The 25,872-nt window shown below is 50.7% G+C and overlaps 1 protein-coding gene across 2 annotated transcripts; it reads left to right on the forward strand.

Moving 5' to 3' along the window:
* The first annotated feature begins 8,853 nt into the window (after positions 1-8,853).
* GDF10 (growth differentiation factor 10) lies at positions 8,854-22,188 on the forward strand. 2 transcript variants are annotated; one of them, XM_025397121.1, is made up of 3 exons: positions 8,854-9,660; positions 18,380-19,305; positions 21,204-22,188. In XM_025397121.1, the coding sequence occupies exons 1-3, from the start codon at positions 9,345-9,347 to the stop codon at positions 21,393-21,395; spliced, it is 1,434 nt and encodes a 477-aa protein (XP_025252906.1). In that variant the 5' UTR covers positions 8,854-9,344; the 3' UTR covers positions 21,396-22,188. The 2 variants fall into 2 exon arrangements, with proteins under 2 accessions (XP_025252906.1, XP_025252907.1); XM_025397122.1 differs by having other exon boundaries at positions 18,383-19,305.
* Positions 22,189-25,872: the final 3,684 nt, after the last annotated feature.

Genomic DNA, 25,872 nt, shown 5'->3' on the forward strand with positions numbered 1-25,872 from the left:
CTGCATCCATTTGTTTTGTAGAGTCCCGTTCTACCTGGGAACAGCTCCCCCAGGACGCTGCCTTGTCTCTTTTTTCCCGGGAATACTTACAAGAGGAAGAAGTGAAAGGGGTGATCACAGTGCCTGTGCTGCAGCTGGGCTCAGGACCACGGGTACTCACCACCTCCCTCCTCTGCCACCCATTCTAGGTTCTCCAGGTTCTCCTCCACCTTGGCTAGTGCCTCTGCTGCTCTAGGGGCTCACATGGTGGGTGGCGCCGACTCTCGCCCCAGAGAGTTGTCATGCCCTTCTCAAGCTGTGGCTCCTGGCCTTGTCCATTTGTCAACATAATTGGGCAGGGAGGTACCAGGAAATGATCCAGTAGATCACCTGGATGCTAAACACATCCTCTCTGCCCCAGTGTGTGACAGCACAGGTTTGATGACCTGTGCAGGATGGAGACTCCCCTACTCCCCACCAGTCTCTAGACATAGGAGCTGGGAGGCTTGACAGCACCTGTCACTGAACATGAAAAGGGAATTTGCCATGTCCCCTGGAGGAAGCATTCCTCCTCCGGGCACCAGGACCTTTACACCCCCTATGCTGAGCACTCAGGGAGCACAGAGTCCCCGGGTGGGCCGCTAAGTGTTACGATGAACAATGCCACTCCTGTTTCTGTGCCTTGGTTCCTGGACCCATGATTTCTACTGACTGAGACACAGCAACACACATTGGCCGTTGGTCTGGGGTAAGTATTGTGTTGTGGAGGATGGCCTCCCACCCTCTCAGTGCATCCTCTCCAGATGGTGCTTCAGCTGCACTTTCCAATGCTCTATCACGGGGATGTGCCAGAACTGGTGAGTCCCATCGGCCTGTGTTCACTGTGGTGCCTCCTTTGCTGCGAGGTGAGTCCCTTGGTCCCAGGCTCTGTCACACAGGATCCTGAAGGAGGATATCAAATGCTTTCTGAGTTTTGTGATGCTGACTGAGGCTCTGACGGCAATGTCCATTTGATCCCTCATGACAGAAGTGGTATAGTTAACATGGCCCTAGGACAAGAAATACACATACTAGTAAATGTATACTGGGACCTGCCCCATGGGGATGAAAACCGCTTCTGTGTTCTTGAATGGGATGAAGAATACATTCACCAGGTCAGAGGTGACATACCAGATTCCTGAAGCCATGTCAATCTGCTCTAGCCAAGATCCCACATCTGGCACAGATGCTGTGGTAAGGGCTATTCACACATCGCTTGGTGAATTTGCAGTCATCACTGTCGTTCTCTAGCATACGTCTGGTTTCCTGTAGGGGCCAGACTGGTGAATTAAATGAGGAGAGTGTGTAACCATAACAGCTGCATCCTTTAGGTTTTTAAGGATGGCACTAATCACTACCATTTCCCTTGGGACATGACACTGATTTTGATTTATTAATTTGGCCAGGACAGGGATGAGGGAATGGTTCCAGACACTTCTCCTTGGACTCCTCTACTATGGTAACTCTTACCCCACAAGTTTCAACGTGCCTTCCCCACTCTTCTAACTCTTGCCCTGTAAGCCAAGGAACCCATGTAAAGTTCTGCCAGCTACCAAGGATGTTTGTTGTAATTCTGTATTTGAGGAGTAGGGAAACCGCTGTGGATGAGTCCACAAGCCCAGTGAGCTGGGCTGCACCAGGATTCATTGAACATCTGGTTTCCACAAAATCCACTCTAGCAGGGGAGTGATAATGAGGCCTTGGGTCCTTGGTATCAATGTCAACCTGGACCATGTGTCCATTTATTCTTGACGTGTCTGGATGTTTCCCTTCCCTCAGGTTCAGTGGTTGCCTGAGTAAATGGTGATAGGTCCCTTTGGAGAAGGATAGGAAATCACCACCATCTATCCTTGCTATGGTGTTTGCAGGCGCCTTCCTCCTGAGGTCCCAGCCTCTCCCTCACTCAAAGTGTTCAGGTGTAGAAACTGACTCAAGCCCATCAAGGGATTGTGACTGTTTTTGGAGTGGCTGCCCTCGGCCTCATTTATCCATCCTTGATTTGTCTCAGTTTGTACAAATTGAATGGTGCTCTTGTGGGCTGCCCATCAATATGACTCCCAGCAACTGCAGGTTTGATTAAGCATCTTCATAGCTCCCCAGGAGTTGGGAACCCTGGCTGAAATTGACCGCACCTCTCATTTTGATAACTGCATCTACTTTGATTTGGACAGCAAAGTACTCCATTATTTTGGGATCCTTTCATCCTCATTTCTGCTAGGGAGCCCAGATGAGTAACAATACCCTCTACCCTCAGGCCCAGCCTACAGATAGAAGCCATCCCTGAGCTTTGCATGTTGCTGTTGCCCCTTTCACCATTGGATTTCTTATCACTTTGGTAAATGGAGAGTCCTCTGAGTCCTTCCATGGAACATATAGGCTGGTGGCTTTCCAGCCTGTGTACCATTTCTAATCCAGCATGTCTGCTCTCTGAGCCTTCAGTCCATTCTTCTATCACTTACCACAGCTATTTCAGCATTGACATGTCACTTAGGGCACGCCATTGCTTTTTCCAAGTGTCCAAGGGCCAACCTATAAACATATCAGCCCCACACCCTAGGGCCCTTGCCACGGTGGAAAACCGGTATCATGGAATCGTGCTCCTGGATTGACGAACTCTCCCTTATTCACTTCCATATCCATTCCCCCTTGATTCAGCACCCTTGGGGCCCATCCCAATCATACTCCCTCAGGTCCTGCTTATACCCGGTGACTCCGCAGATCCTCCAGTCTACAGTATTCTTCCCCGTGGTGGGCCCGGTGTGTCCAGAGTTGGTTCCGCCCATGGGTTCCCGGTCTCGCTGACTTCAAGAATGAAGTTACTGACCTTCGCAGTGAGTGTTACAGCTCTTAAAGATGGGACGAACCCAGAGAGTGAGCAGTGGCAAGGTTTATTGTGAAGAGCAAAAGGACAAAGCTTCCACAGCATGGAAGAGGACCCGAGTGCCACTGCTGGCTGGGGTGGCCAACTTTTATTCCCTAATTGGTCCCCTACCATGTTCCATTTCTGACCTATCAGAATGCCCCTTTTTAATCCTCCCTGTGATTGGCTACTCTTAGGATCCTCCTGATTGGTGTGTTTTACAGAGCGCTAATTAGCGTTTTACAGTGCACTGATTGGTGCATTTTGCAGAGCACTGATTGGTGCATTTTACGTAGCACTGATTGGTGCATTTTACAAACCTCTTGTAAGACAGGAAAGTTCCTGATGGGTGCGCTTTACAATCCTTTGGTAAGACAGGAAAGTTTCCCAAGTGCCCCCTTGACCCAGGAAATCCAGCTGGCCTCACCTCTCACCAGGACTTCCCTGGCTGAGCGAGGTGGTGACATAAGCCCAGGTTTCATCTGGAGGTGGTGACATAAGCCCAGGTTTCATCTGGCAGCCAGGGGACAGGTAAGGGTAGATTATGAGAGGAGTGCATGCTACATCTTTATCATCTTCAAGCAAAGTGGGCACTCCCCAGGCCCAGAGTGTTCAAGGATGTATAGGGTTTTAAGACTCTTGAGTACATCCACCAAGATGCCCCCTCTCCAAGTCTCAGGGCCCGACCCCTGACTTTAGCATAACAGAAGTGCTGAGGTTAAGAAGGGCCTGAATTTGGCATAACAGAAGTGTTGGGGTTAAGAATCAAACCATTCCTGGAGCTCTGCTATCTTCATATGTAAGTCCTGAGCCCCATCCTCAGCAGGACTGCCTGTAAGAATTGAGGGTTTCTTTATATGGTGCCACAATCCTCCAGTTCTCACTCTGCCTTAAATTAGTGTTTCATTGCTCTCAACCTTTTATTGTCTATCTCCAATGCATCCATGGCACTTGACAATCCCACTGTCTTCAGAATTATTCCTTCCCCTGAACCTCTCTAACCCCTAAGAAAGTGACCCCTCCAGCTCACCACCACAGCATCAGGCTATGGGTACTCCGGTTACAGCAGCCACAGAGCCCTCGTTGCCACTAAATGTCAGATGATGAGGGCCTCAGATACCACCTTACAGTCCACTTCCTTAGATCACTCTTGGCATGAACTATCTCAGGTTGGGTAACTCAGGGTAGGGACTCTGAGATAGAAATTTGAGTGCAGAAGTGTATGGGAGAGTGCTAGGGGGACCACACCAATAAGGGAGTGGAGGGACCAGGATAACCAGAGGGAGAAGCTAAATGACACAGTGGTATAGACAGCCTTGGAGCCAGGTGGCCCTACGGTGCTTTCCAGGCCCCTGCACCTAGTCACTGGGTTTGGCTGTCCCTGAAGTGTGAGATAACTTGAGTGAGGCTGCTCCTGTCGACCTTCCTGAGGAAGGGCTCCACTGTGAGCCCTCAGCAGACAGAAGTCTTGGCAGCTGAGGCCACGAATGCCTGGGTGCTGGCGACAGGGGAATTAGCTACAGCCACCTTAAAGCCATGGGGAGGGGCCTGGGATGAGAACTCAAGGAATGAAGCTGCTGTAAATTCTGGGACAGGAGAGGATGCATAGGAACAGAGGCTGGGGAAAGACTCCACCAGGACAGAGAGGCCAGATGGTTAGGGCTTAAATGCCGGGACAAGGACAGAAGGCTTTATCCATCCCGTGAAGGACAGGAGTCAAAGGTTTTGAGCAAGATTATTTGGGAGTGATAAGGAGACTGTGAAGCTACAAAGGGGTCCTAATTTTCAAAGTATCCCCTTGGCTGCCTCTCCCATAGACTCCTCTTAACTGGCTGGCTCTCTCTCTCTCTCTCTCTCTCTCTCACACACACACACACACACACACACACACCACTGCCCTCCTCCCCCAAATCGGTTCCCTTCAAATTGTCACTCCCCACAGTGCTGCATTCATGCGTCAGTTCTAAATAGCCCCACTGTTCAGCTTTAACGAGAAGTAATACCAATTCCCATGTTTGCTCAGAGAGCACCATATTTCATCAAACCAGAGCCCATGCCGGCTCAGATTACTGACCGAGACAATGTTCTGTAATCCTAGTTTATTCACATGTCACGGGTATTTTAGCAAAACAGAAATGAATGGCCCCCACCACCCTAGGAAGTAACGGGAGAGTTGGGTCCCCGCCCAGGGGAAGTCATGCTTTCTCTTGCCACGGTTCTCAGAGGAGCTGACTTTGATTCTCTGAGCTTTTCCCAACTTTAAGAAAGAGAATATGGGCTGAGGAGGAGTCACAAAATGGGTAGTTATTTCCCTATAAAATGTTAACTCCACGGATGGATTTTGCCAGAGCAAAAATAAAATCTGTCATTGATTATAAAGTCCTTTGTGCTTGTTATTTCACAGATTTATTACGCTCTGGCCCGGCGGCCTGGGGAGGCCCTGGGGTTCCTGTCTCTAGCGCCCCACAGCTCATACCCCAACGGGAACAGGGACTCACTTGCATTTCTTTTGTCCTTAAGAGCCAGGAGCTTTGAAAATCTAGATGAAGAGCTGTGAATCATCCTCCCAATCTTTGGACAAGAATCCGTAGACACAGACAATAACAGCATAACAGTTCCTTAGTAGAGGTCTATGACTTCCTCATCAAGGAAACATTCCCTTTCCTTTTTTTTTTTTTTCTTTTCTTTTTTTTTAGTTGTTGGCACTGTGCACTAAGAAACGAATTTCCTCTGCAGAGTAAATTCTCTGCAGAGAACAGCCAGGCTTGAACCTCTCACCAAATCTGCCAGTCTGGGTCCACTTTAAATGTGCTACAACTTCTTTCAAACACACAGCAAATGAAAAGAACGATCCCAATGATCAATGCAATTTAGTTAGTATCATCTCACTTTAAAATCTGGCCAAGAATCCTCATACTAGCCTGCTCTTGTCCCCATCTTAGAGTCGAAAAAACTGACATCCAGAGAAGGCAAATAACTTGCTTAACATCACACAGCTAAGTAGCAGCGAAAACAGGGACGTGAATCTAGTCCCAATTGACTCCACAGGGTCATGGGAACCCCCTCACTTCCAAGAATGTGTTAACATGGGGCCACAGAACCAGGAGGAGAGTACAGGAGCTGCAGCAGAGCCTGGAGGCCAGACTTCTCACTTAAAGAAGAGGCTCCCAGGATTCCAGAGAGGCAATGGGGCTGCCCCAGGGTTACAGAGCTAGTTAGAATCACACACTAGCTCTGCTACAAATTAACTGGACAATATCATTAAACAATCACTTGGGAACATTTATTTGGGGACAGATTCTTGATGAAACCAAACAAGCTTGCTTTTCAAAACTACCCAGGGTTTGTTTTACTTCCTTACTTGGGTGCAGAGCTTCATAACTACGGAGTCTCTTCACTCCTTGCTCACGACTTTCTGAGCTGAAGAAAACCCTGCTATCCCAGAGTGCACAGCAAGGAGACCTAGAGAACTAAGGGCCCCCTCTTATCTGTCTGGAGAGAACACTGTTCACTCCAATCAGCAAGTTCAAGACTTCAGCACCCCTGGTAATTGCAGTGTACGGAACTCCCAGAACCATGATAATTTTGCAGGAAGCTGTCAGAAATCACAGATCTGAGGACTTGTCTCCACAATCTGCCATCTCAACTCTTATTTTGAGCTGTGGCCTGAGCTATTAAAAACAAAACATTCTCGTGGGCAAGCTCCACAATTAGCCTCATTTCCACACTAGAAAAACTGTTCTGCATGAGCTGAAATTGCACAGAGATTGTTTCTTGTCACAGTGATGCTGTTTCAAGGGCCGTGCTGAGAGCCAGCGAGGATGTGACCCAGTGGTAATCTGAATTGCTTCACCAAACACATTTTTATCCCATCATCTCGGCTACATGAAAGGGGGCCACAGTGCTCGTGTTCAAGACTTTACAGTCCCGCTGTTCAGCAATAAAATGAGGCAAGAAATATTAGCCGTCCCTGGCTGATGCCTTAATTCTTTCCCAACAATGTCAGAGAATCTGTACCCTACAGGTTTTAGTGCTGGCTAAAGCCTGACCCTCAGGCTGGCTTGAATGGAGCGGGAATGAGTTAAGGAGAGCCAGAAGGCTTTAATGGACACGGATTCCGAATAGCCCAGCTTGTGCGGGCCTCCTGCGGACTCACCCTCCTTTTCACAGGCCTCGATTGTGTATGGCCCCAGCAGAGACAAAACTACCCATGAGGAGAGGTTACCCCCAGCCGGTGCAGGTCAGAGGCATTCTGGGGGGGAAGGGGAGAGGGGGACAGAGGGGAAGTGAGGGGCACATGGAGAAGGAGGGAAGTAGGGGTGGGAGTGGGGGAAGGGACTACTGAAAGATGGTCTGATCATTTATAAGGAGAGATTCACTAAGTCCCAGGCTGAGACCCGATCATCTCACCTCCAGGCAAACCATTTTTGAAAACTGGTTCAGAACAAATGGGAGCTATCCTAATGGGAAGGTGAACACACTGTGATGTAGTTTTCAAAATAAATAAAATGCTTTTCTCTGGTTTTTTAAAAGCTACAAGTCTGAGGTTCAGAAGCTCTTAATAGGATGGCCTCTCATTTGACACTGCAAGATTTTAAAAAATTACAAATGGGTCGTGTTTTACACACCAACAGCAGCTTTTTCCAGCAATTTTTCAATTATTGCATTGTGAGCCCTCCAAGAAAAGTAACTATTTTGGCTCACAGAGCCCAAAGTTACCAAGTAGAGGGAACAGCCTGTTCACAAGTTTGCAAATAGTCCTTTGAAATGTAGCATAGACTGTATCTGGGAGCTTTCTGGAAGAACATGGGCTTGACGTGGTCCTTTCCTTCCCTCTCAAGGGTCCTTAAACTTTTTAGGTGGGTCTTGGGCCCCTTTCTAAGTCTAGGGAAGCCAGTGAACCCCTTCTTAAAAGAATATTTTTAAATACATACAATATGCGGAGTTACAAAGGAAGAAATTACATTAGAATATAGTTATCAAAAATATTTAAAAACAATTTTGCAACATAGTAACTATATTCCTTTTTGTTGACTAACTAGCAGTAGGCCTAACTGAAATCATAATGAGCAAACATGATACTTTGATAAATCTGCAACCACTTTCAAGTGATATGAAAATATCTGTGGATGGTGCCTATTGGTAAAAAAGTCACTAATACCGCTGTGGTTGGTTGCTTGCATTTATAACATTAGTTAATGCTAAGTTTCAGTTAGAGTTAATGAAAATAAACATGTATTTTTTTTCACCATCAAGTTCATAGGAGCCCTTGAATTCTATCAATGGAGAAGAAATCCTGCTAGAGGCAAGACAAAGATCAGGACCTTCTGCCCCAGGGTTAAGCTGAGGGGCAGTGGGCCAGGGACTCACTACACCCTCACTTCACTGGGAACCCTTTTTAAGAAAGCCACTGCTTCCTCTCCTCCTGCTCTGATGCTTTGGAAAAGATTTTAAAGGCAAATTGAAAGCACGTCTTACCCCTGCAATCCTGAAGGCTACATGTCCAAAGATTAATAAAGACCTTTGATGTGTTTCTTCAACAACTGGAATTACTGTTGCCAAATAAAGGGCTGGTTAATCAGCTAATTCTGAATTTTAATCAGGATCTTGTTCCATTTCCCTTGGGTGGCATGAGCTTTGGGGTGAGGGCTTTTCTTTACGGAGTCAGTCCAGAGAGGATATCTGTTCCTTACACTCTCACATTTTGGACATATGCTGACTCCGAGGCAACTGGGCGCACATGTATCCCCTCTCTGGTCCTCACAGGGGAGCTGTCATCTTGCAATCACATAGCCATCGCATGCCATTGCAGGGGCAACCCAGCAGCCAGGCCCCCCTCCAACTGCCGCCCAGCCCCCCTCGCAGCCAGGCCAGGCTGCGGCGCCGACACACAGGAGCCGGCTGCGGGGCTGGGTCTCGGGCTCTCGGCAGGGGAGCGGGGAGCGCGCTCGCCCACGCCCACGCCCCCCACACTCGCGGGCGCACACCCCGGCGCGCGCACGCTGCCACACACGGGCGCACGCACACCGCAGCCGGGCAGGGGACGGCAGGGTCTGCGGCAGCCCCAGAGGTCCGGGGCGCGCAGCCGGGTCCCCTCGAGGGCGCCGCCGGCCGCCCCGCCCCGTCCCGCCCCTCGAACCCGCCGGGCCGGGTGCGCAGTGGGCTGCAAACTTTCGCGGCGCGAGTCCGCCGAGGCAGCGCGCCGACTCGGGCTCGGTTTGGCTCTGCGCTGCTCCTGACGGCCGTGACCGCTGTCCGGGGCTCGGGCCGCCGGTACCCACGGACCACGCGCCCGGCTGCCTGCTCCGCTAAGCCCCTCGCCCCGCGCGGAACCCGGTATCCAGCGCCCTGCTGCCAGGGCTCTCCCCGCGCGCCCTACTGCCGCGAGGTCAGTCCGCAACCTCCGGTGCGCCCGCGCTCGCCTTCCTCCTCCTGGACTTTGGCCCTTTGGTGCCCTCACCACGCCATGGCTCGTGTCCCCACTCGGACCAGCCAGGGCCCCGGACCCCAACTGCTGCCGCTGCTGCCGCTGTTTCTGCTGCTGCTCCGGGACGCGGCCGGCAGCCACAGGGCTCCCGCCTGGTCCGCATTGCCCGCGGCCACCGACGGCCTGCAGGGGGACAGGGATCCCCAGCGGGCCCCTGGGGACGCGGCCACCACGCTGGGCCCCGGCGCCCAGGACATGGTCGCTGTCCACATGCACAGGCTCTATGAGAAGTACAGCCGGCGGGGCGCGCGGCCGGGAGGGGGCAACACGGTCCGCAGCTTCAGGGCCAGGTTGGGTAAGTACAGGGTGCCCCAGGACCCCTTCTCCTAATTCTCCACCTTCCTCACTTTTCTGTCTCCTCACCCGTGCACCTCTACTTTTCCTCTTCTAGCCAACGGGTGGGTGGTTCATTCATTCTTTCACTAATAAGTCACTGATCTCTCCATGCCAGGCCCTGAACCTCCAGTGGGGCACCAAGAGTGGCACAGGGTGGCACAGAGGTCCTGCCCCTGGGTTGCTCCCACATTGCTGGACACCGACTACCCCATATACAAGGCTCTAAGCACAGAGTGGAAGAGGAGACATGGGCCAGGGGAGTATCCCTGTGATAGGGTCAATTATGTGGGCACTTTACAAATGAGGAGGGCACAGCCGGTGAACATAGGCAGCCCTGACAGAAGTTCCAGGCACTGGGCCCTGTTAGGAAGCAGGAGCCACTAGCTGGTAGCGGCCTTGGTTCCTGTGTCCAGGGAAGCAGAGTGGACTGAGAAGGGCCTTGGCTGCCGGGGATTGAGGACTCCCACGCACTGGCATGAAGCGTTCAGACCACAGGGGTTTAAGGAAGAGCCCAGGGACTTAGGCAGTGGGAACACTCTGCCTGTCTCCGGCCTTTGTCCCACCTTTCCACTTCCTCAGCCCCTTGGCTGGAGCTGGGCAGAGGGCACTTGCAGAGGCCCGTGCTGCCCTGCTCTGAGAGCGCTTCCAGGCTCCTGCCTCAGCAACCTGCCAACCTTTGCAGGCCCTGGGTAGAGAGGGGCCGCAGAGGTGGTGAGAAGACCCTGGTTGTCATGGTGATTACTCCTGGTTGCAGAATAATGTTCCAGAAAATGTGGATGGGGGTCTCCTGGAGCTCTGTAGAGGATGAGGCCATTTAACAGGAGAAAAATCTGCAGTCTACAGGCTCCCCTCCTGAGAGAGAGGGAAACAAGCCCAGCTGTGGGGCTAGACAACCTGAGGTCAGATCTGTCACTGGCTGTGTGACTCAAGGTAACATCCATGATCTCTCATAACCATGGACTGGGGAGCACCTGCCACAAAGAGGCCCCATGCCCTCCTCCTCTACTTAGCCGACTCACCAGGTCAGTGGCCCTGGGCTTCGGGCCAATTGGATCTAACTCCATCCTCACTCATAACTTTCTTGCACTATGTGGGGTCCATTTCTGGAGGAACATTATTAAATTTAGCCACTTAAGAATCATCTGGCATGAATATGACCTTGGGTAAATCACTAAAGCTATATGGACTGGAGTGTATTCATCGATAAAACAGACAAGGCTTGCCAGTATCTCTCCTGTGGGGTTGAAGGAAAGATGAAATGAGGTCATATGTATAAGCTCAGAGCCCAGCACAGGTCAGATTAACTGTTGATGTATGGGATTCCCCTGGGAGCACAAAGAATCGTGCTAAGTATTATGTGTATTCCTGTGGGTTTAAACTTGACCTTGCTTCTCTATTAACTCAATCCTTGAAGCCTTGTAGTTGAGGAAGCAAGGCCAGCAGGGTCACTGCTGCAACACGAGTGAACCTGCCCACTCAACCCACCCACTTGCTGCAGCCAGGCATGGAGATGCCCGCTGTGTCATTCTGTTTTCACAGAAAGGGGGTAGTACAAGTAGCAGTGGAGTTCAGGATATTAATCTCAAAAAGGACCTGAAGACAGTGTCTCAAATCCAGCATTCCCACGTTACAGATAAGGAAACTGAGACTCAGGGGTTGTTCACAGTGGCAGAGGTTGGCACCTCCCATCTGCCAAGCCATTGCTATTCTCACCATCACTCCCCACACCCTGTCATCTCCATCAGAGCTATGACCAGGGTCTGGGAGGGGTAGGGTGAAGCAGACAAGCCTGGGAAATCAGGATTCTGGTAGTCTGGAGTGTCTGACAAATCCCTCTTCTTTGGAAGCCTGAGGCACATTTGGGTGTGAATCCCAGCTGTACCAGCTACCAGCTGTGTGCTGTGGCACAGGTTAGTTTACCTCTCTGAGCATCAGTTTCCTGTAAAGTGAAGTGAAGAAGTGAGGATTAAATGGGTTAAGTAGGTTTTATGCCTTGCATACAGTGGAGGCCCAGGCAGGTTGCTTGATCCTCCCCTCCCTTGATTCATCTAAGTGTTTCATGCCGAGCCCCTTGCCTGCCCTCAGATGCACCTGCTTCCTGATCCAGTGACCTGTCTGAGGAGGTATGAGTTTGGGCAGGGACCCTTCTCTCATGGATGATGCCACCCATGTGGGAGGCTTCAGCTCTGGTCTGAGAACATGCCAGTCTCAGCCTGCTCCCCAGTGGTGGGTCTCTGCTGCCTCAGTGGGGCAGCACCTCTTCCTGAACAACAAATGCCTCCATCCCCACAGCCTGTGGTACGTAACTATACCTCCCCTGGCACCGGACAGCGTAGCTCAGCTGCCAAGTGCTGGCTGTGAGCTGGCCTGCTGGGGTCCAAATCCCAATTCTGCGATGTGGGCAAAGGACTGAACTTGTCCATGACTCAGTTTTTTCACTTCTAAAATGGAGCTAATAATGCTCCCCTCCTTATATATATATTTTTTAATGGAAACTGAGATATGTCAAGCGCTTACACCATTCCTGACACATGTAAGTGTCAATGGTGTATTAACTCTTGCTGTTATTACACCAGCCACCCCTTCATTCCCTCCCTCATTGCTCCCTGAAGTGCATTTTGTTCCTCATTAAATCTGCATCGGTGGAGAAAGCCTATGAGCCTGACCCTAAGGGTTAAGGTTAGACCACCCCTAATTCCCACTGAATGCCCTGTGTTTAAATGTAAGCTTTGTCACCTAACAATGTGATACTGAGTTGGTTTTCTTCAACTCTAAAATGAGAATAATACTACATACTCACCTGTCAAAAATGCCAAAATTCAAGTTTATTTCAGTTACCTAAGTATTTCCTAAACACTTGGTTTGGTGGCAGATGCTATAAGCTCAGGGAACACCAAAGATGCCCAGAAAAGCTCGTAAACTAGCAGGGCAGATCAAAGTAAGCAGCAGAATAGGGCAGCGGGTCTGGGGAGTGCCATACAGGAAGGAAGGCAGGGGTGCTGCAGGAGCCCAAGGGCGCACTGACCTGGCAGGGACAGGGCCTCTGGGTGGGGCCAGGAAAGCCTTCCCAGAGCAAGCCAGGCCCCAGCCACTTTGAAGGGCAGGTGGGGCTTAGCCAGGTACAGAAGTGAAGCTGTCCACTGCGTTCAGAGACTGCCAGGAGTTTGGTTTTAATGATAACGCAAGGAGAGAAAGGCAGGAGATGGAGGCAGACAAATAGGTTGCAAGCAGGCTGTGGAGAGCCATGAGTATTATGAATTTGTTCCTCCATAGGCAATGGGGCAATATACAATGTGCATGCATGAGGGAGAGAAGGAAGGAGCCAGGGAGAGAGAGAAGAAGAGAGGGGAGAGAGAAAAGAGAGAGGGAGAGAGAGGGAGGAAGAAAAGGGACTGCAGGGGAAAAGAGAGATAAAAGAGAAAAAGTGAGAGATTATAAATAAATGCATGCTTATTGGGGAAAACCTGGAAATTATAGAAGATCACAGTAAAGAACATAAGTCATCCCTAATCACAGCCAGATATAACCAGAATTGTTAGTATGATATTTTGGTAGAATCATTCCAGCCATGTCTGTCTGTCTATCTATCTATCTCTCCACTATCTATCTATATCTCCATTGTTTTGCCCTTGTATGTAAGATATATATGGATGTATGAATATATTTGAGATATATATGTGAGATATATATATGTGAGATATATGTGGATGTATCTTTTATGTATTATATTGTCAGCATGCAGGTAAAACTTGCAGGTATTTCCATTTGAAATTACTTTTTTTCATTACTGGTCATCTTGAGCTTTTCCCCATGCCTGCTGGTCATTTGCAATTTTTCCTGTGGAAACTGCCTCCTTGTATGGGAGTCCTTCCTTTCTCCTACTGATATGCAAAGGTTCTTTACATAGTAAGGATCTTAACCTTTCACCTTTAATAGACAATTTGCTTTTGAGGCATGAGTGTGATGCAAGAGGCAACAAAGTTCTGGGACCACTGTTGTGGTTGAGCTGGAGCCCTGAACGCAGGGTGGAAAGATGCTGTGTTCAGGATGGTTGTGTAGAAACAGGAAGCAGAGCAAACAGGGCCTGGAGATTGGTTAAAAGCAGAAGGGGGAGAGGCGAAAGAGTTCTCAGGTTCCTGCTGGAGGGGCTGGAAGGGAAGTGAGGCCTCCCACTGGGCAGGAGGTCAGGGAGCAAGGATGTGGTGCCCTGAGGGTGGCAGTAGCTCCTGAGGCCACAACTGTTCTGAGCCCCTGCTGGGTGCCAGGCACAGTGCTGTTAGTGCGCTCTGCAGAGATGATCTCACAATAACTTTTGGAGGTGCAAATACTCTCTCCAGAGAGAGGTGCAAATACTCTCTCCTCAACCCTATAGCCTGCATGGAAACGGGCACTAAATACTAAATCCGTGTTAGTTCCCTGCTCTTCTCTGCAGCACCGTCTGGCCCACCGCCCCTTCCTCCAGCTTCTGTTGGTGCGGGCATCGAAGCCCAGCGTTCTCACTGATTGCCCTGGTGGCTGTTTGAGGGGCAATGGGTGAAGGGACAGATGTCCAAAGTGTCTTGGAATCATTTTATATAGGGCAGAGCATCTGAGGGGCTGCTCTTGGCCTGAGAGTTGACCAGCAGTGGGGCTGGACAGACCTTTGGGTGAGAAGGTCCCTTCCCCCAGTACCATCCCCACTGCCCTCAGGAAGGAGGCTGAGTGCCCAGCAAAGTGGACCTGGTCACACTTCTGAGAATTCCCAAGAGCCACTGAGAGATCAGCTTGTCTAAATAAAGTCGGTCTTTCCCTTCTTAGGGAGCCAGAACTCAAAACTACCAAAATAATGACCTCTGTTTGCAAAACATGCTGCAGTTCACAGCACGTGATCTTTGTCCATTAGCGCTTAGGCAGATCATGAACATATCCAGAACACATGGAGGAGCAAAAGGCATGAGCTTGGGGTCACACAGAGCTGGGTACAAGCCCTGACTCCACCCCTGGCCAGCTGTGTGACTTTAGGCAAATTACATACCCTCTCTGAAGCTTCAGCTCTTTGTCCACAGAATCAATGACCCCTCCCTACTCTCCTCATGGTGAAAATGATGAATCAAGCATGCAGAGCACTCCACATAGGGCCAAGCACATACACTTGGAGCTCAGAATGTCATAATTAATAAACAATTTTGTTCCAATTTAAAGATGAGAACAATGAGGCTCAAGGGGAAGTCTGGCTAAAGACCTGGCTACCCGCTGTCTCCATTTGGATTTGCATCATCAGCTGCATCTTTGTAAAGAATGAGGATTTCTTGATTTCTTAAGACTGTGGTTACTGCACTGTAGGGCAGCATGCCAGGAACCCCCAGTGTTAACTGAAGTTAACACACTTTTCTCTTGTCCCCACTTGGGCAGGATTTGCACAGACAATCTCATTCAACAGGCATCTCTGAGCTCCAACTGTCACCTAAGCCTTATGCTGAGGTCTAGTGGTGCAGTAGTGAATAAAACTGGCAGTGTCCCTGTCCTGTTAGAGTTTATGTTTTAGGAAGATAAGAGCAATAAATCAGTACACAGCAGGATGCCAGGAAGTGCTCTGAAGGCCAGTGAAGCAGGGGCAGACAGAGTGATGGGGTTGTTGTCCAGCCACGGGAGCCCAGGGGACCCATTGCGGGAGGTTCCATTTAAGCAGATACCTGAAGAGGTTGAGTGGTACTGGTGGATGGGGAGCCATGAAGGTGGAAGGAAGCGTGAGGCACAGTCCTGAGATGAAAGCCACATGTTGGAAGGACAAGAAGGCCAGTGTGACAGGGGCAGAAGGGAGGGATTGGGCTGGGGATAGGAGATAAAGTTGCAGAGGTAGGCAGGCCAGATCAAGTAAGGCTTTGGTAAAGGGTTTTTATTTGAGGGCAATGGAGGGCTCCGAGCTTGGGGGTGACCTGTGATGGAATGCACCCAGCACACCAGGGGCCTTGATTGGACAGTGCTCTATAAAACTGTGACATGAGGAGACACTGAAGATGGGCGTCTTTGTCATTACCAGTCTGTCTCCCCTCTAGGCTGAATTCCTCATGCGCAACTTTGTTATGACCCTGGTCAGCCCAACTTAGCCCAGAGCAGGAGTTTTGCAAATGTTTATTAGGAAAACAAAGAGAAGAAGAGGAAGAAAGAAAGGAAAAGAGGGTGGATAGAAAAGGGGAAAGAGGGGAAGGAAACAGAGATGGGAGGAAGGCAGAGAAGAAAGAGAGAGAAAAGACATGAATCACAGGGCACCAGCACACATCAGAGGAAATAACGACTTTGTCTTCGGAGCTTCTTTGGCACGGCCTGGGCTCGGCTAAACAGAGATTTCAGGTTGAGGTCCCTTCTCTGAGCCACAGCCTGGAGCCCCCTGCACTGGGTACATGCAGGCACATCCAGAGAGAGGACCAGCCTGTGGCCCCTCATGCACTGGTGCTGGGGGTGACCTGTCTTGTCCCCAGCAGTCCCCAGCAGGGAGAGTCTTCATGGAGCAGACTGCTCAGTGAGAGGTGAGCTCCCTGTGGCAGGAGGCATTCAAGTCACATGGAGGTAGGGCTTATACCCTTTTGCACAACCTTAAAGGTTCCTCCCCACTGTGAAGCTGCTAGCAGAGCAATGGAGGAGTTGAGACTTGAACTAGATCAAAGAAAAGCAAGGTGCTGTGTTGGCTGGGTTGCAGCTCGGATATTTGGATCAGTGAATGCAAGGTACCCCAGTTGATGGAGGGGAGCTTGCTCTGCCAGCCTTGGTCCTTCAGACTCAAGTGGCAGAAAGCACATTTGGGGGCACCTCCTTTGTGCCTGGCACTTCACTAGGCTGTTTCTGTGATCTTCCAGACAATCCTCTATGTGAGATAGAGGCTGTTGTCCCTGTGAGGCAGATGGGGAAAGCAAGGTTCAGGGCGTGGCCCCACTGAGTCCTGGGAGCTTGGTTCCTAGGGCATTTTCTAGCTTGGGGGTGGGGTTGCAGCATTATTGGTGAACTTTCACCCCATCCATAGGTCAACCCCAGATGCTGCAGATACACAGCCACTAGCACCAGAGTGAGCTGTCAGCTGCCACTGACTTCCCAAACTTCCCTGATGGCCAGAGCCCCCTGGAGTGCTGATTAAAATGTGGAAGTCATTGTCATGCAGTCAAGGCTACATGCTTGGGGAAGCGAGGTTCAAATGTGCATATAGACCCTGGGCTGCTGCTTGTGTGTGGAGCATGTTGAGGGGCTGCGACACTGTCCTGGCAGGTTTATTGTGAGGATTAAATAAGGTAATGGCTTCAGTGTCACCTGAGCCTTTACTGGCATTTATTTATCAGGCCCTCCATAGATGTGCTTCTGTTTCTTCCCGCTCATAGTCCCTTAAGAGTATGTGAACAATCCCAGTTGAATTATGCCTTCTTCCCAACAGAAACAAAGAAGAGAAAGCGGAATATTTCTGCTAAAAAAAAAAAAAAAAAAAAAAAAAATCCCTGCAGATCCTGTAGGTACAGGGGTCAGAAAGGTGTGTCCCTGATCCATGCCCCTGGAGAGCCCAGTGTCCCACACACACACTTCCCGGGCTTGGGAGCTCTGCTCCTCTCCAGATATTCCCCAGCAGAAGGACACTTGGTTGTCAGGAAATGAAGCAGCGGGAAGGAGAAAGCCGGCCGGACCTCTCTGGTGTCCTGTTAGTGTGCAGCATCCTAGGGAGGCACCAGGAAAGACTCGCCACTCTTCAGAAGCCTATATCCGACTTGGCCATTTGAGAACGCTCACTGGTATATAATAATGTTTAGACAATTCAAACCTGACACGATACTCATGCTGCTGCCAAGGTTGGGCAGCTTCCTGGGACTGCTGACGCGGCTATGCTGCTCTGGTGCCCTGGGGAACACCTGGTTCCGCTAGACAAATAGGAAGGAGTGGCCGGCAGCCCCAGGAAAGGCTGAGCTGCAGCATTCTTGAACCAAGTTGCAGATGTAATGGTTGAGACCTCCCGGTCTTCACCTGGACCTTGGAGATTTAGTCAAGTTGCCTTGTGTAATCCTGATATTGCTCTTTTCTTTTTAAAACAATCTTAAAAGTCCTCAGGCAGAACAAAGAGCAGATGCCTCAATGGCTGTATTTTTGATCCCAGTTTCCCTTAGGAGGTGCTCAAAAAGCATGAGTGTTTATTTCATCTCTTTTGGAAGAATGTTTGGGTTTAATGTGATGTGTATTTAATGATTGCATTTAAAAACTGATTGCATAAATAGAGGGCTGTGCAAATACAGGAGGGGCTGCCTTGATGCAGGGCTTGGACCCAACCCAAGCCATCCTGAGCACTTAATGAAGGTGTCAGTGACATTTGTTCATTTGTGCATGCAGAGACAGTAGAGGCCAAGGGGAGCGAACAGGAGCTTTGGAGTCCAGCAGGCCTGAGTGCCTCCCTGTCTGCTCCTGTTTCTTTGTTGTTCCTTCTTTTTGTTGTTGTTTGCTATGGTATATTGACAATCTCAACCTTAATTCCTCACCTGTGCACTGAGGATTGCAAAGGGCGCCCTCATCAGTTTAATATGAGGATTACACGAAATGAGGGAGGCAAAGTGTGGGAGGAGGACGGTCCTGAAAGTGTGGATCTGTGGGCGTTGCTCCTCCAGCCCTGGGTGGGAGATCCTCAGGAGCACGAGCGAGAACTTCACAGCCTGTGGTCTCTCCTTCCCTCACAGAAGTGGTCGACCAGAAGGCCGTGTATTTCTTCAACCTGACTTCCATGCAGGACTCGGAAACGATCCTTATGGCCACTTTCCACTTCTACTCAGAGCCTCCTCGGTGGCCCCGAGCGCTCGAGGTGCTATGCAAGCCGCGGGCCAAGAACGCTTCAGGGCGCTCGCTGCCCCTGGGCCCGCCCGCACGCCAGCACCTGCTCTTCCGCAGCCTCTCGCAGAACACGGCCACACAGGGGCTACTCCGCGGGGCCATGGCCCTGTCGCCCCCGCCGCGCGGCCTGTGGCAGGCCAAGGACATCTCCCCCATCGTCAAGGCGGCCCGCCGGGATGGCGAGCTGCTCCTCTCCGCCCAGCTGGATTCTGAGGAGAGGAACCCGGGGGTGCCCCGGCCCAGCCCCTATGCGCCCTACATCCTAGTGTACGCCAACGACCTGGCCATCTCGGAGCCCAATAGCGTGGCGGTGACGCTGCAGAGATACGACCCCTTCCCTGCCGGAGACCCCGAGACCCACGCAGCCCCCAACAGCTCCGCGGACCCCCGCGTGCGCCGAGCCGCGCAGGCCACCGGGCCCCTCCAGGACAACGAGCTGCCAGGGCTGGATGAGAGGCCGCCGCGCGCCCACGCGCAGCACTTCCACAAGCACCAGCTGTGGCCCAGCCCCTTCCGGGCGCTGAAACCCCGGCCAGGGCGCAAAGACCGCAGGAAGAAGGGCCAGGAGGTGTTCATGGCCTCCTCGCAGGTGCTGGACTTCGACGAGAAGACGATGCAGAAGGCCCGGAGGAAGCAGTGGGACGAGCCGAGGGTGTGCTCCCGGAGGTACCTGAAGGTGGACTTCGCAGACATCGGCTGGAATGAGTGGATAATCTCACCGAAATCTTTCGATGCCTACTACTGCGCGGGAGCATGTGAGTTCCCCATGCCTAAGGTAGGGTTTTTTCCGCCTTTTGTCAGATTCTAAGGCTCAGCTCTGCCGCTACCGTCAAGCCCCTCAGCCTGCAGGACTTCTGTTTCCCCATCTGCGAAATGGGAATAACAGTACCTCCTGTCTATTCCAGGCAGGAAATAGGTAGACATACGTCACCAAGTGGCAGCCCGTAGGGTAGTTGCCGCCCACATATGTGTGAGTTTGGCTGTGTTTTTTGAAGTATTGACTTGGTTGAGTTGGGACTTTAAAATCAGAACATTCTTTTGAAAAGCAGGAGAATCCATGTCTTTAGAAACGCATCTCCACATAGCAGCTATCTGCAGAGGTTGAGTAGATGCTGCTTCCTGTACACAGGGCAGGTCCCAGAAGCTCCATCCTCACCAAGGCTCTCATTTCTGTTCCCAGCCTGGACCCCAGGGTGTGGTGATCTGTGACCAGCACAGTGCAAGCCTCAGCGGCTCTCCCACTGTGGACTCCCTCCTCCTTGCAGCTCAGGGCAGGAATCCACAGGGAATAGGCCTTCACTATGCACAGGGTCTGCAGGACACACAGCACTGGGCTGTTCTGTCTGTTGCACCAACCTAAGGCTTTCCAATTCTCACCTTCGCTCCAGCCTGGGCTGTGACTGAGTCCATCCCTGTTCCTGCAGCCTGCCCTGCAGCAGCCTGGCTGTCTGTGATGTCAGCCCTGGGCACTCAGCACATAGTTTCTTCCTGATTAGTGACTCTGCCCAGGGCACGTCATGCCTTTCCCTCCAAAAAAAGAAAGTCAGTGCATAAATCCAATTTGAACTTAAATAAATCAGTCAGCTGGGGAAGTCCAGACCCAAATAAATCAGTCAGCTGGGGAAGTCCAGACCCAGACATGGGGCAGCAGTAATGTGTTTGGGAATTAAGTGGCTTCTCCTCAAAACCGTGCATGTGCAAGAGGGAGGGAGGTGCCTGACAGAGAGACAGAACCTGCTTAAAGGGTCTAGCAAAGGCCCAGGCAGATGCAAGCCTGGAACCCTGAAGGCTTGCAGCTGGTCAGCCATGTGCTTAGCTTATCACCTGGCTTGCTGCCTCCCCACCTTCCAGGACACCAGCCAGAACGTTGCAAATGCAGGTGTCCCTACCCTGCTCCCCTCCCACTACCCCGACACAGGAGGGCTTCCTCCTCAACTGCACTACATATAAAAATCTCTGTTTGGCTGGTGATGCACTGAAGTGGATGACCTGGTTGGTTCATCTTGTCAGAGGTGGGCACAGTTTTCCAAGCCAGCTCACTTTCTAACTGGGGGCCTTGATCAAGGTACTCAGTCATTTTAAGCCTCGGTGTCTTCCCAGTAAAGTCCAGGGAATACTCACCCCATAAAATTGCTAAGCTGACAAAAAAAGGGGTGATGCAGGGGAGAGCAGCCCCTAGGAAATGTGAGTGTCCAGCCTGTCACACTGCCACGCACATGCCAGGCTTTCCCTTCAGTGACAAGAGCACGACCTCATGGGAAGCATGCTTGCCCTCCTCAGACTGCAAGATCAGGGCCGTGCTGGCATCTCGCTGTGTTTTCCCTCTAGGCAGCTTCTGCCTGCTTCCTGGTGCTCTGCGGGGATGTGTGACACTCAGGCGCCCCCATGTGGTCCTGCCGTGTTGGGGACACAGCATGCCTCAGGGAAGCCAATGGGCAGGAAGGCCTGGGGCCTCTTGGAGACCTCAGCCTGGCACTCAGCATACATCTGATTTTAGAGGAATCGTGTACCCCGCCTTGGGATCTCATCCATTCCTCTAGGTGGATGCCTCTTCTGTGGCCTCAGCCGGGGAACAACAGCAGAGCAGTATGGCCTGGGACTGTGAGGACAGCATGGGTGGGTGGATGGGTAAGGGCAGAGCTGAGGTAACCCTACTCCTTTCCTGCCTTGTAGATCGTTCGTCCATCCAACCATGCCACCATCCAGAGCATTGTCAGGGCTGTGGGCATAGTCCCTGGCATCCCAGAGCCCTGCTGTGTTCCCGATAAGATGAACTCCCTCGGGGTCCTCTTCCTGGATGAGAACCGGAATGTGGTTCTGAAGGTGTACCCAAACATGTCCGTGGACACCTGTGCCTGCCGGTGAGACTACTCCAGGATGGAAAGAAGCTACGCCCAGCAGAGCCGCCTTCTCGGAGCCTTCTGCAGCCAGGACTTAACTTGTGGTGCAGCTGCAGACACAGAGCAGAGCTCATGGGCAACATTACTGGGGCCCAGAGAGAGCTGTCCGCCAGTGCATCATTTGGGGGTCTTTCATTGCTAGTGACTAGCCCCTTAAATGCCAGTCTGAGTCCCTGAAGGAATCTGGGAATTAGCCCTGGCCTGAAAGTGGCCCATCATTCATACCCACTGTTCTGAAGGCTTGAAAAGAAAACGTGTCCACAACATTGGCTGATGTGATCATCATCTCATGACTGAGCAAGAAGACTATGCAAAGCTTAGAGCGCTCCCTCCCTGCCCACGGAAAGAACTCTGTTTAAATGCTCAGTTCAGAACACTTTGGGCCACATAGTCATTTTGGAAGACAGGATAATCGTGGTGTAAATGGGTGTTTCCTTTCAAATTTCACTGCAGAGCTTTTATTCATACGGTATGCACATGTAACCAATGTTGGTTTCTTTTTCTTAATATATATATTTTATTTTAAAACAACAAAAAAGGAGGGCGTTGACACCATTCCCCAGAGAGATAGTCACGCTGAGTGTGGGTTGTTTAAACATGCATATTGAAATAACACATATAGTAACGTGGGAATACTAAAAAATAACCAAGATTTTATATTTTTGTAAATTATACTTTCTATACTGTAGATTGTGTATGTTATGTGTTTTTATGGAGCTAATAAATTAAAGGTACAGTGGTATCTTGAAAAACTTAATGTCACCCATTTCAAAATCTCACTGACTCCCCATCTGTAAGTACACCGTCTGGTGGTTGCTGGGGACTCACCCTCTTTTAGGGTCGCTGGAGTCCCCTAGGCCATCTGCATACTCTCTGGTGTCCGTCCAGGCTCCAGAAACCCAGACTTTCCCATGCCTTCCAGGGGCCTGTCCCACCACTGGTTCCTGCAAACCCAACCTAGGCTGATGTCGAGAATGGACATGGCCCCAGACAGAGACAGTGGCCTCTCGGGGTTTCCCCTCGTCCCCTAGCCTCAGGGACATTGATTGATTGGGAGGTACCTGGGATGTTTAAAGGAGCATCTATGGTTGCCTGGTCAGAGATCTTTTACTGCTGATAATTCATGGAGCAAGAGATTCAATATAAGTAGGGGTCTCTCCTGAGGTCCAAGGACTCATGAGGAAGTGGATGGGCCATGTGGTCTTCTGCACCTGCTTCTCCTTAGCTTGTGTGTAGAAGGGTCACCCAGCAGCCCTGTTCCCAAATAGCCACCCCGAATTGTGACCTTATGCCCTTCATTTATATTGCCTTACGATGGAGTGCCTGAAGCTGCTTAACCAGCATTTCTAAAAGAGAATCTGGGTCCAATTTGAGACAGGTGTATATATAGCAGTCCCATCAGTTGGGACCTACAGATGACACGGGCCCCAGTCTTAGAGGAGGCTGCAAAGCCACAGTGGTTTTCTAAGAGGGGATGTCCAAGGAAAGAAGCAGCCCTGGTGTCTGTCGTGGGCCTTAAGCTGGACTCTGGACACCAGGATTCCTGTGCGAGGGACGTATGGGGGAAGTGCTCCCAGGAGACGTGGGCAAGGGTGGGGTGAAGCAGAAAAGCAGGCTAGGAGCAATCCTGTGGGGAGCTTTGGAGCTTACTTACTCCTCAGGGCAGTGTGGCCTCGAGCAAGGCAGCTGGGTGTTCAGGGCCTCTTGGCTTCCGGCCGCCCTGGGAAGGGAGATGTAAAGTTCCAGTTCCCTGGCCTTCTGCACAGGCAGCCACAGTGATTCCAGGAGCCTAGGTAGCATCCAAAGAGTGGCAACTCCTGGAGGCCAAGTCACTGAAACTGGAGAATGATTAGCCAGAACTGATAGGTGGGGGGATGTGAGGGTGCCAGAGTGGAGTCCTGCAGCTTCTGCTCAGCATCTCCTATGAGGTGCTTCAAGTGGCTCTGGGACACGTGCCTGAGCAGCTGCCGTGGGGACCCCCGCCTGCTGGGCACATGGCCCTGACGGCTGACAGAGGTCAGGGGAGGGCTGGGATGGTCCTCCACACTCACCACCTTATTCTGTTACTCCCACAGGAATTGGACATGGGACCAAATTGTTCCCCTCAAGCTGCTGTAGGTTGCTGGGCTGGCGCAAACTGGCCTGCACTTAGTGCTTGGTTTGCAATGTCTAATTCTTTTTGGAACATGACAAGATATAAGTTAATAGCAAAATAAGTAAAATATTGGGGCTTGATAAAACTCCAAGTCCCTTCCTTCCAAATATTCCATCCCTCATTTTCTTCTCATTCAACTGCCCCCTTTCTATTTTTGCTAAACATGGGCTGTCCCATAGTAATTTTATCTTACTCTTTCTAGCACTTGCAGTTTCTGGGAGACCTTCTGGATTCCCCCCAAATACCTGCAATGCCTCTGAGTCCTCATGTCTGGCTTGCTGGGGTTGGGGAGGGCAGGCTGGGACACTCCCCTGGGTCCAGCCGTAGGCATGGGCTCCAGGGCTGTGCCTGGATGGAAGGTGCTCAGTAGTTGCCATCTTTCCTAGGCATGCGCTGAAGACCTTGGAATGTGAAATAGGGCAGGTCCCAAGTGGAGACATGACATATCCCAACTCTATGGTAGGAGAAACTGGTATCATTAGTGACCCCTCCCATGTATAGAAGAAGTTATAGGATCTTACTTAGCCTCACAATAACCTTGCAACTTACTGCCCAATTGGAGCTGCAGAAAAACAAGCTCAGAAAGTATAAGTAACATGTCTACTGATGTCTTGCCAAGACCACAGAGAACATTAAGTTTGATGCTCAAGGCGGCCTGATTCAAGGCCTACATGACTGGCACTGACCCTGAACTTCCTGGCCAGTGATCCCCAGTTTACTAGGGTTGTCCCAACAACACTGAGGTTGGGACACAGTAAAGTGAGGTTAAAAAGAAATGTGTTTATGAAATAACTTGTTTTTCCCTTAAAACAAAAAATGTCAACATTACGTTGTCATAAGAGCCCATCATACAGTCTAGACAAGGTTTGCTGATGTCACTCAACTGGGCCTGTTTCATTCTGGATGGAGCAGGGTGGTGGCCTGCAGCTGGGCCCCATCTCTGAACTTACACATCCTCTAGAAGGGCAGGGCCTCTGATAGATTAGTTCACGTGACAAACATAAACAGTACCACTGACAGCTAGAAACTTGAGGAAACTTCAGAAGGCTTCCGATACAACCTTTATACTTGAGAAATGGGGAGACTTGAGTCCTGGTACTACCGGGTGTTTGGCCTGGGGTGTCCCAATAGGTGCCTCTCTATGACTTCATAAAATGTCATCAGAGCAGAAGCTTATAACTCATGCTTTTTCTGTGGCCAGGATGGAGACAAAACTGTGCCTGAGGAACTTATGGATGTCTGAGGTGGGCAGGGGAGGGTGAGAAGAGGAGACTCTGCAGGAGGAGGAGGAATGGAGATGACTCCACAGAGAGGCTGACTTTGAGACCAAGCAGGACGAAAGAGCTGGGCTTGGCTAGTGGAATAAGGACATCACAAAGAGCGCCTGCAGCAGCACATGCCAGGGAGGGCTAAAAGGTAGTTTCAGTGAGAAACCAGGAAGGCAGGCCAGCTGGCCAGCTCTGGCTATGACTTGTGCGCTAAAACACTGACATTAGAGTTCAAAACTATTTCCCTTTACCAAAACCTGGAAACATAAGATCCTTAACAGGCGCTTCTGGGATTTCCATTCCCCTTCTCTCTGCTCCCTGAGATAGTGATGTCCATGCATCCTCTATCTACCCTGCCTCCAGTCCGCCTCACTCACGCTCAGCCCAACCCCAAGCCACACTCATTCAGCATCTCCCAGCAGGCTTGTTTGTATGAATTGGGGATAGGTGGGTTGGATGTAGAAGATACATGTTTATCCAATTACATAGCATTTACTATGTGCCAAATACCATGCTAGGCAATGTATTCATGTGTTTTCTCTTGGAAGGGTCTTATGAGTTCCCTCCTTTGTCAAAACCACTGTGCAAAATGCCTATCAGAGTTGCCTGGAGAACTTGACATAGTTGGGCCCCCTAGCATTGTCTCTGATTCAGGTTGAGGCTTTATTTCCATCCAGTTCCCAGGCACTGCTACTGCTGGCTCCAGGGCCACGCTTTGAGAACAGGATTTTTAGTGATGTCTCCTGGAAGGGAAGGGGTCCCTGATGCTCTGGAGTCATGGTATAACAGAAACTCAGGTGAATCCTTTCTCCCTCCATGAAGGAACGCTGAAGTCAATGTCACCTTTTTGGAGGAATGGGCTTCAAGGATGCTTGAAATAAATGGATGAGTCAAATTTACTTCTCTTGTTCATTGAATTGTGCTTCTTCCATAGCAATTGCAGTGATGCCATGATTTCTGTAATCCAAAAGTCCTGAGATTTGTGACCCTATGGAGGTTTTGGTTAAAAATAACAACAG

Source organism: Theropithecus gelada, chromosome 9 (assembly GCF_003255815.1).
Source record: "Theropithecus gelada isolate Dixy chromosome 9, Tgel_1.0, whole genome shotgun sequence".
Taxonomy (NCBI): domain Eukaryota; kingdom Metazoa; phylum Chordata; class Mammalia; order Primates; family Cercopithecidae; genus Theropithecus; species Theropithecus gelada.

Bases quoted from the DNA above. Each gene is read 5' to 3' on its own strand.
- GDF10 (XM_025397121.1), top strand. From the start codon at position 9,345: ATGGCTCGTGTCCCCACTCGGACCAGCCAGGGCCCCGGACCCCAACTG. The intron at 9,661-18,379 runs GTAAGTACAGGG...CTTCCCTCACAG, and splicing joins CAGCTTCAGGGCCAGGTTGG to AAGTGGTCGACCAGAAGGCC. The intron at 19,306-21,203 runs GTAGGGTTTTTT...CCTGCCTTGTAG, and splicing joins GTGAGTTCCCCATGCCTAAG to ATCGTTCGTCCATCCAACCA.